General features: G+C 38.2%; 1 protein-coding gene across 1 annotated transcript; it reads right to left on the bottom strand.

The window, feature by feature from the left end:
- Window positions 1-3,360: 3,360 nt before the first annotated feature.
- Window positions 3,361-5,347, bottom strand: LOC132619080 (growth-regulating factor 1-like). Its single transcript, XM_060334049.1, has 4 exons — window positions 4,911-5,347; window positions 4,399-4,825; window positions 3,836-4,287; window positions 3,361-3,731 (listed from the first exon to the last, which is right to left on the bottom strand). Exons 1-4 carry the CDS (start codon window positions 5,101-5,103, stop codon window positions 3,724-3,726), a joined length of 1,080 nt encoding a protein of 359 aa, XP_060190032.1. The 5' UTR covers window positions 5,104-5,347; the 3' UTR covers window positions 3,361-3,723.
- Between the last annotated feature and the right edge of the window lie 5,874 nt (window positions 5,348-11,221).

Below are 11,221 nucleotides of genomic sequence, written 5' to 3'. Positions count from 1 at the left end.
ACCGTACAATATATAAAAGCTTTTAACTACTTTCTCATGGATCAATTTATTCATATCTCTGCATATCACTCAGCGTGTGTATAGAAGTGACTGACAAAGAAACACTTAAATAAAAACATATACTCCCTCTAAATATGTCATAAAATTTTCATTACGTGTTATATAAAAATGGCATTAAAAAAATAAGAAATTGAAAATTAAATTATTTCTTGATATATAAAATTATCATTTTATCTTAATCGAACTGCTAAAAGTAGTGACATATTGTAAAATAGAACAACAAAAGTAAGATACATATGCTGACAATGTGTGTATTTAACTTGTTATAATATATAATTAATTTTATTTTTCTGATTTAATAGTTTTACTTTTTATAAACAATTAAGGGTCGTTTGGTTTCTGGTTAGAGACGATTTGTTCATGTATTAAAATTAGTCTAACTTTATGCATTGTTTGATTACATAAATGAAGGAAAACAATCTCTACACAAAATCTAGCATAAGTTATACAATGCTCTATTGGTTTTCTCTTTTCCTCATAAAATATTACATTGCAAATATAATATTTGGTTCATGTTTTCTTTTTCACATAACTAATACGTGTATAAGTTATGAATTAATATATTATACTATGCAGGGTAGAAAATGAAATAACCAAACATTGCATAATTAATTTATGTATTATTAATACTTACACAATTAATTCTTACATTTAATATCTGCATGACTCTAACCAGCAATCAAACGATCCTTAGTTCCTGTTATTTTTTACTCCTTTTTCAATCTTTTTGTTTTACTTTTTTTTTAGCTCGTTTAAAAAAATGTCTCTTTTTCTTTTCGGCAATTTTTTAATTTCAACTTTCCACATAATATATTTAAGATCACAAGATTAAATATCATTTTAGCACATTCTGCATATCTTTAATTAATAACTACAAAAAAATTTTAAAAAATTATTTTTTTAAATTTCGTGTTAAGTTAAAACCAGGCAACCAAATTAACATGAATAGTTATATTAATTTGACGTACAAAGATTATTTTATAGTCCAGGTTAAAGACAGAATTAGGGGTGGGGAATCTTTTTTTATCTTTCAAGCTAAGTGCTAAAATTTCATTGCATCTACTCATGTGTGCTGAGTAATGAGTAGTGATGATAGTCTAGTATATGGTGTGGTCTAGTCATTACTCTACTCTCATCTGAGGGTTCAGAGACTCATCAGAAATAGACAGAACCCTTTTGCCACAGTGCTCTCTGCCCTACTTTGACTGCACCTACTTCTGCCAGCTTGGTTCCATTCCCTATGTCCAAGACATTTATTTTTGCTGCCCTAGTTTTATTCATTTTTCGTACCATCAACTCTATTTACTTCTGCATTTTTTCACATGTTTTGTCCACTCTAAATCACTCTTCTTTAATTAAGTTAAACATTAGGGGTCGTTTGGTTCGGGATTAAGCTATTTCGAAATTATAAGTTTTGGACTATTTTATCATCATCTGGGAGGAAGGATAAAATAAAATCTAATTTAATTAAATAAAGTGAAATATTTAGGAGTAAGTGTGGATATAAATTTATACTTTAATTTATTTGGTTGGAGATAAATTTGTACTTTTAATCAAACAAAATATGAATTTATACTCAAATGTATTCCTGAGATATCCCTCGGATCAAACGACCCCTTATGGTTTCTTTGCTAGGTAGCTCTTTCCTGCCTACTAATGTATAATACTACTCCAGTTTCAATTTATTTGGCGTAATTATAAAATTTTAAGAAAATGATAGACTTTTAAAATTTGTGACCTTAAACATGTTGTAATATTTTATATAATCATATGATTGTTATGGTTTTAAATATGATGTAGCATTTGTGTGACTATAAAATTCTCATTAAGGTAAATAGAAACATTCAAATTAATTATTTCAAAATATAGAAGTATGACCGGCAAGTAAATATTGTCAAACAAATTGAAACGAAGGTAATATTAAAACAAACTTCCCCAGTTGCTCTCATTTTATTACATCATTTTTTCTAAATTTGTTCATTTACTGTTAATGACAAACTCGATCTAATTTTTTTTCTTCTTAAACTGCGTGTTCAATCAACGTCACATAAAATAAAACGAGCAGAATATAGTAATTTTTGTTGATTTAGAATATATACGGTTGTAAATTCATCAAAATAGTTGATTTGTCCGAGACGTTGGAAAATTTATCCAAGTCTGCACCTTACAGTTAGCAAAAGAGTGATGCATTTCTTTCGAGTTTGAATGAGAAGAAAAAGAAGCAAAGGAGACGTTGATGCTGTTCAGACGCACAATACAATATCCTTTTGCATGAAGTTATGTGAGGTTCGTAAGCTATTGGCTTGTTGATGCATGTAACGTATTTCTTGGATTTATAAAGTGATAAAAAGTGTCTTTAACTTTCACTTGTCTTATGAATCATAAGCATTTCCTCTGTGATATCAGAATAAAACAGCATTTGCACACACGTTTTATTTAAGCTAAATGTTGGCTGGACTAATTTATTGACGTTCGGCTCATTTTTAGATTCTTGTCCGTTATTAATACTGTAGGGCACACAAAGATTTGGATGATCAGAATCTGATACCAATACCATTTCTTTACACTAGCTAAGAGCAGACGTACTTTTAAATTGTCATGATGATCATGCTGTTGGTTCTGAAAGTCCTTACAGGCAACTTGTTTTATTTTTCAAGTTACAATTAACATCTTTCTATGAACAATTACGCGTACTTATCATCTTTTCATATTCATGCGAAACTTGAAAAATAAGTTCTTACTAAATCGTTATTCAATCTTAATTTGTAGAGAGCATGAACTTGTTATCCTAATTAAGTGGCCTTTTCGTGAAGAAGGGATAAAGAAGGGGAATTGTGAGCTAATATTTGCATGGTCAGCATTCAAATAAATGGAGATCGAATACTTTAAGAGATTTAGACAACACAAGGACCAACTCCTCTAGTGTCCCTAAAGGTGAAATGTTTCTTAGTGGTCAGCATCTCATGTCCTTAAGGTCTTAAAATCTTAGTGGCTCCACGTCAGTCATATACAAAAGTTATAAATTTATTACAATCTTTAAGATTCTTACTAGCCCAGAACATATGCATGTGCAACATCAAATGAACAACATATACTCTAATGCAGGACCATATATTAATAGATTAAATTTCCACTTCCTAAGTAAACCAAATGTGTGAGCAGCTTTACTACATTATAAAAAGACCATATTATAAGGCATAAGATAGCAAAAGAATCCAAAATAGCAAGAGGGTGACCATTAGGAAGGAAATGTTTTAAAGTAGTCCTTGAAAGCAACGGCAGAAAAAGGCCAGAAGAAGATATTCAACACGTCATATAGACTGATAAAAACATAACAACATGTGGCAAAATGGCAGAAAAACCTGGCCATTCAAACAAAACAAAATACTAATAGTAGCAGTGAGTAGTAATATTAGGGGGCAGGGAATACAATGCTCTTCTGCTGACAATCAAATACCATGTGAATGCTCAGTTAGCCAGACACCACATACTTCCTAATTCAAGTACTAAACTTAACATAAAAACATGAAAAGAAAAAAAAACACACTTCTTAGAACACCACTACACACATGTATACGGAAAGCTAACATCAGAAAAAGCACCGCCCCACCACCATTTAACAAGTACTAGTACTCTTTTGGCCCTTCTCTCATTCTCAAAGCTTCATTTCTCTGCAAAATAACGTGCCAACTATTATGGTCAAAACAGACATTTTTTGTCCATAACCATGTAAAAAAGTTGTGAAAAAAGAATGGCAAAGAGTTCATTAAGTTACCATTAGTTGTGATGAAGAAATCTTGTGAGGGATTGGGTATTGAAATTGAGAGTTGAGTTTTGGAAAATTTGTCCTCAGAATCAAGCCATGAGTCTTTGTTGTCTTTAGGCCATTCATCAAAGAAATGGTGCATTATTTTCTTGGGCTGGTGGTGATCTTCTGTCTCTATTTTCATTGGCAAATCATGAAAATACTGATGATGATGATCTTGTTGCTGTCTTGAAGAATCATTGAGTTGTAAGTAAGAAGCCCCAGTACTCTGTGAAGGTGAATAATTAGTAGTCCTCTGTTTCAAATGACACATTGTTGGTGACCCCATTTTTAGTGGTGACAATTGCCAAGTACTATCCTCCACTGAATTTGAACCACATGTACTTCTCATTGTCCCTGATGCCTCTGAGAAGAATACATGCTCATCTATTTCCTCCTTCATTCCATCCCCATATTCATTTCTGTTAACGATAATTTAACCACACAAAAAAAAAACACAAGATTACATAAATAAATCAAGTACTAGTAAATGTTTTTTAAAAGCATGCACACCAAGATGTTAAGTCAAAAACCTGGAATAAGCAGGAGAATCCAAAAAGAACTTGGGGGTATGTTCTTGATTTGATGACAAACTAACACCCGGGGATCTAGTAGAAGAAGAATGAGGATAATTTAGGAAAGGATACTGGTGGGGTTCATTAGTCAAATAAGAAAAAGAGTGAGAATTAGAAGTGGGGCTAGGATTGTTTGTGTTTTTGGTGATTGATGAGATGGGAATTGCTGTTGGTGGTGTAGTATTAGTAATAGTAGGTCTTGTTGATGTAATTTCCACAGGCTTTCTTGAACGGTTTCTGCCTCTATGCATGTGTCTTTCGCAGTACTTGGAATCAGGGTAAGCTTCTTTTGAACACCTCCATTTCTTTCCATCTGTTCTTCTACACCTACCTGGCTCTGGATCTATTTTCTTCCCAAATCCCATCTGAAAACAGTTCCATCCAACTGCACCCCACAACACAACATAAATATAGCAAAAAAGATTACATATTTCAAGATTTCATGCAAATAAAGATGTTATCTTTCTTACTGTGATGAGGTTGCTGCAGAATGAGCTTGGAAGAGAGAGAAGAATCCAAGCTTCTTCTTATGGTGTAAAGAAGATCAGTAGGAACAGGCATACCAGACACCATATACTTGTAAATAAGAGCTTGATGTTCAAGTTCTTGCCACTGAGTTGCTGTGAAAGGATACCTACTTCTTGCTGTGGTAGTACTCATCATGGATCACTAAAGATATTTAATTTCTTGAGAGGAGAAGAAAGAGATGAGAGAAATGCAGTAGTAGTAGGCAAATGCAATAGGAGTATTTATTTAAAGGGACCATTTGGGTTGCAGAATCTTCTGTACATGGATAAAAACTAAAGGTTCTGATCATAATATTTGACAATCTTTTTCTCTCTCACACACACACACATAACACATACACATACACAGTACTGGGGCTCTCTGAACAGTGTACTGAGCGAAAATATTATGACTGAGGGGCTCTCTGTTGTATCTGTGCAGGCTGCAACTATTCTGCCTTTATGGCAGCTGTTGTCTCTGACACAACACATACGGAAATCCATAAACTAAAGGTTTCTGTAATCTCCTTTGAATAAATCACTAATTATTAAGTAGTCCCTTCCGTCTCAATACGGATGTTTAAGAAATAACAAATGATTTTTGATTTTGTGGCCGAAAATTAAAAATGTGTATAATATATTAAAATGTCATTTGAATTTTATGGGTATGAATTTGTCATATAGAATATTTGAATTGTTCACTTATTAAATATAAAAAGAGACATTATTTTTTAAATAGATCAAAAAAATAAGACACTTAAATTGAGAAGGAATGTACTCCCTCCGTTTCAATTTATATGAACTCATTTGACTGGGCACGACATTTAAGAAAGAGGGAAGACTTTTGAAATTTGTGATTCAAAATAAGCCTTGAAAATTTGTGTGGCTGTAAATCATTCGTAAAGTGAATTTGTTTCCAAATTAGGAAAAAAGTCATTTATTTTAACACGAATTAAAAAGAAAATAAATTCAAACAAATTGAAACAGAGTGGAGTATTTTTTATCTGTTGCCTTTAAGCTTATCAGAATCAGAGTTGGTGTTAGTTCTGATACCTGGTGAACCAGTGACCAGTGCCTGGTAGATAGATCATGAGAAGATTGTACGGTGTAAAACTTTTACTGCAATGCTTTACTTCCTTTACTTTTTATCTCTGTTACTTTAACCAGTAGTACCCCACGCACTCAGTCCACTTACAATTTGACCCTTTTACTTCTCTTCCTACTAGTTATCCCGAAGGATTAACCCCACCCCCACGCCCCAACCCCCACCCCCAACTACGTTTTCCCCGTTCTATCTTCCTTTGTAGGACGAGTGGCTGGGGTAGAGGCTGATGCCAATGTAGAAAATTAATCCGTAATTTGTATTGATGTATGAAAATCATTGTATACAAAGTAGGTATCTCCTATCAGAATGATACTAGGCTAAATTATAGGACCTAATTACTATACATAAGGAAGAGAATATTTACAATATTTACATAGATTATTACATAGTCTATCACACCCCCGCAGTCAAAGCGGGAGGTTGTCATACGCTTAGACTGTCCCTGAAATCATCAAAGAGCACGCGCGGAAGACCTTTAGTGAAGATATCTGCGATCTGATAACGGGACGGGACGTGAAGAACACGAACTTCTCCACGGGCAACTTTCTCACGTACGAAATGTATGTCCATCTCAATATGTTTAGTGCGTTGGTGCTGAACTGGATTACCTGATAGGTATATGGCACTAACATTATCACAATAAACCAATGTAGCTGTCCGGATGGGACAACGGAGCTCCAAAAGAAGGTTGTGAAGCCAACAGGACTCAGAGACGACATTAGCGACGCCACGGTATTCGGTCTCGGCACTCGACTTAGACATAGTAGGTTGCCGTTTGGATAACCATGAGAGGAGATTATCGCCAAGGAAGACACAGTAACCTGATGTGGATCGGCGAGTGTCTGGACAACCACCCCAATCTGCATTTGTATAAGAAACAAGAGAGGCAATGGAGGATTTGTACAGATGGAGACCAAACTCAATAGTACCTTAAATGTATCGGACTATGCGTTTAAGAGCATGCATATGTGCAACCTTTGGATCATGCATGTGAAGGCATACTTGTTGAACCGCATATGAGATGTCTGGTCTTGTGAAAGTAAGGTACTGCAACGCGCCGGCCAATTTACGATATTGGGTGGGATCATCGCAAGGAGGCCCGGCCGTGGCACCAAGTTTGGCTTTGGTGTCGACCGATGTCTGACTTGGCTTACAGGCAGTCATGCCCGCACGCTCTATAATATCTGCTGCATAATTTTTCTGAGAGAGAAACATGTCGTGTGAAGTCCGGGTAACAGCGATACCCAGAAAATAACTTAGAGGGCCCAAATCCTTCATAGCAAATTCGGCACTAAGCAGAGACATGATGGATTTTCTGAGAGCATCTGAGGAAGCTGTGAGAATAATATCATCAACATATAGCAGAATGTAAGCAATGTCAGAACCTCGTCAATAAATAAAGAGAGAGTGATCAGATCGGCTATGTGAAAAACCAATAGTGGAGACATAGTCTGCAAAGCGTTGGAACCATGCACGGGGAGCTTGCTTAAGTCCGTACAACAATTTCTTCAAGAGACAGACATGATGTGGATGCTTTGGATCCTTAAACCCAATAGGCTGATGCATATAAACAGTCTCACTAAGATTACCGTGTAGGAAAGCATTCTTGACGTCCAACTGATGAATGGGCCAAGAGTGTGCAAGTGCAATGCTCAAGACAGCGTGAATAGTAGCCGGTTTGACAACCGGACTGAAAGTCTCGTCACAGTCAACTCCAACCTGTTGAGACCTGCCATCACAGACAAGACGGGCTTTGTGCCTCTCAAAAGAACCATCAGATTTCTTTTTATGATGAAAAATCCACATAGAACGAATAAGATTCACATCAGTGGGACGTGGAACCAACTCCCACGTCTTATTACTAATTAGAGCATTATATTCATCAACCATGCAAGTTTTCCAATCTTGGTCATTTAGAGCAACAACAACAACAACAACATACCCAGTTAATCCCACAACGTGGGGTCTGGGGAGGGTAGAGTGTACGCAGACCTTACCCCCACCTTAGGTAGGGAGGCTGTTTCCGAAAATCTTGGTCATTTAGAGCACTGACAGGATTTCGTGGGATAGGCGAGATGGAGGGAGTGCTAGAAGTATTTAAGTTGAATGGTTGTTTGGGCTTAAAAATCCCATGTTGGCTTCTAGTGACCATGCGGGTGGGCTGCTGGGCAGTCACGGATGGGGCAGTGGGGGGTAGGGGCAGGGGCTGTGGGGCAGTGACCGTGGGGTTAGACTGCTGGGCAGTAGGGGGAGGGCTACTGGGCAGTCACAGGTGGAGCAGCGGGGGGGAGGGGCTGCTCGGCAGTGGGGGGGAGGGGCTGGACCGAGGGAACGAAGGGTGGAGGAGGCTGTGACAGAAAATGCAGGGTATATGGAGAAATCCCATGGTCCAAAAAATCATAAGAAGTTGGGGTTGGTGAGTGTAATTTGGAGAAGGGAAATTGAATTTCCTCAAAGATGACATGCCTTGAGATGATGATTTTGTTGGTGGATAAATCATAACATTTATATCCTCTATGATTCAACGGATAGCCCAAAAATACACACGGGGTGGATCTTGCTTGTAACTTATGAATAGTTGTAGATGGGAAAAGTGGATAGCATAGACACCCAAAAACCCGGAGATGAGAATAGGAGGGGGTTCGTTGATAGAGAACTTGCGTTGGTGATTTATACCCAAGGGCTTTGGTGGGAAGTACATTAAGGAGGTATGTGGCCATTTGGAGAGCATGATGCCAAAAAGAGGAGGGCATGGAAGAGTGGACAAGAAGAGTGTGTACTATGTTGTTAATGGATTTAATTTTTCTTTCCGCTTTGCCATTTTGAGGAGAGGTATGGAGGCAAGAAAATCGGAAATTTAAACCATTTGAGGCGCAAAAAGATTTAAAATGCCCATTGGCGAACTCCCGCTCATTATCACATTGAATGTTTTTAATGTCTCTTTCGAATTGAGTCTGTATTAATGCCTTAAAAGATAGAAAAGTGGAATAGACTTGCGACTTGTTAGAGATTGGAAAAGTCCAAAGAAAATTACTATAATCATCAAGAAAGAAAACATAATAGCGGTGCCCATTAGAACTTAAAACAGGAGATGTCCATAAATCACTATGAATGATATCAAACGGCATAGTAGTAAATGACAATGAATCATAAAATGGCAATTTAACATGTTTCCCCAAAGGACAAGAGGTGAAAAAAGAAGTTCAGGCCCTATTACATTCAATTAAGGCATTACTACGAAGAGAACTAAGGATAGCATTTCCCGGATGGCCGAGTCGGGAATGTCACAAGCTAGGTGATGCGGTAATGAAGGTGGATGGTGGAGTGGTCCATTTTGTGGCAATGATAGGATACAATTCCCCAGTGCTCTCACATCTCATTAGGCGGCTTCCCGTCGGTAAATCCTTCACAGAAAACCCAAGAGGATCAAACTCAACAGAAACATTATTGTCCTTAGTGAATTTACGTACGGAAATAAGGTTTTTGATGAGTTTTGGAGCATGTAAGACATTTCGGAGATGTAATTGAGGATTAGGTGGGGGTAGGGATGTATGACCATAGCCTCGAATTGGAATAGTGCTACCATTACCAACAATGATTCCAGAATTATTGCTCAAATTAAAATAAGACGTGAGAGTACCTGAGTTGGCAGTCATGTGGGAAGTCGCTCCGGTGTCCATGTACCAATTATCATCCGGTTGATGCATGGACAGAGTGTGCATGACTGCCTCCACGTCTGTCGGAGTGTACCCGGAATAGGTCGGACCATGCATGGAATAGGCCTGCTGAGGTCGTGGACCTGCACCGAGAATGCCGCTGCCGGGCCGCGGTGTGGTGGGACATTGCTGCCACTGTCTCGTCGGATACGGGCAGGGGGGCATTGGCCACTGCTAGGTCATCCAGGCAGGCCAGTAGTATCCCCCTGCCGGTGGCTGTCCCGTCGGCCACTGGCCGTTGCTGGTCTGTCCGCCGCCGCCACGGCCGGATTTCCCGCGGTTGTTGTTGTTCCCCTTTCCCTTGTTCCTGTTAGAATTCCTGCCACGATTATTATCACGACGGTTAGTTGAATTATTGTTGCCGCAAGGTGGCGGGGAGGGAGTATCATTATCAACAAGTAGAGCCACGGGACTGGAATCTCGAGCACGTTCCTTGGCTGCTGCGTCTTCGAGCTTGAGTCTGGAGCACACTTCAGAGAAAGAGGGCAGCACATCCATCTGCTGGATGGTGGTGACAAAGTGTGCATATGTCTCCGGTAAGCCTGCAAGGAGGCGTAAGACCATATGTTGGTCGGACACCGGCGACCCCACGTTGGCAAGCTGATCCGCGAGAGACTTGAGCCTATTATAATAGGCCATAACCGAGCCAAAGTCGGCCATTTTTGTGGTGGTGAATTCAGTTTCAAGGTACCCTGCCCTTGAGTGCTTGTTATCTTGGAAAAATTGAGCAACTCGATTCCAAGCCTTCTCTGCAACATCATCCGCCACGAGAATACAGGTAAGAATATCATGGGATACGGTGGCGTATATCCATTGAAGGACCACCGCATCTAGCCATTTCCAGAGCGGAAGGTTAGCCGCCTTTGTTGCGTTGTACACGGTGAGTTCAGTGGTGCCAGTTGGTGGTATGATGTGTTCAAGTACGGAGTGGACGAGGGCTAGAACTTTGAATAGTGTCGCCCATTCGTGATAATGGCCAGTTTCCATGTGTAGAGTGATTGGGATTAAAGATTTCACATTCGTGACGGTTAAAGCAGAATGGAAATTTTTGTTGTCAGCCATTGAAGAGAGAAGAGGGAGGAGGAAGGGGTGGCGGCTACGGCTAGGGTTAGGAGAAAAGAGGGAGGTGGACGGCTAGGGTTTAGGAAGCTAGGGTTTTTAGGAGAAACCTAGTTTGATACCATGTACGAAATCAATCCGTGATTTGTATTGATGTATGAAAGTAATTATATACAAAGTAGGTATCTCCTATCAGAATGATACTAGGCTAAATTATATGACCTAATTACTATACATAAGGAAGAGAATATTTACAATATTTACATAGACTATTACATAGTCTATCAGCCAATGTAGCCTATATTTAACTTTAATATTTAACTTTAATATACGAATGTAGCATATATTTACGAGAGAAATAGTTTTTTAACCCTTTATAAAAAAAAATTAAAAAA

Source organism: Lycium barbarum, chromosome 11, assembly GCF_019175385.1.
Source record: "Lycium barbarum isolate Lr01 chromosome 11, ASM1917538v2, whole genome shotgun sequence".
Lineage (NCBI taxonomy): Eukaryota > Viridiplantae > Streptophyta > Magnoliopsida > Solanales > Solanaceae > Lycium > Lycium barbarum.
The sequence above is the reverse complement of the archived record's forward strand: the minus strand, read 5'-3'. Positions and strand labels throughout refer to the sequence as shown.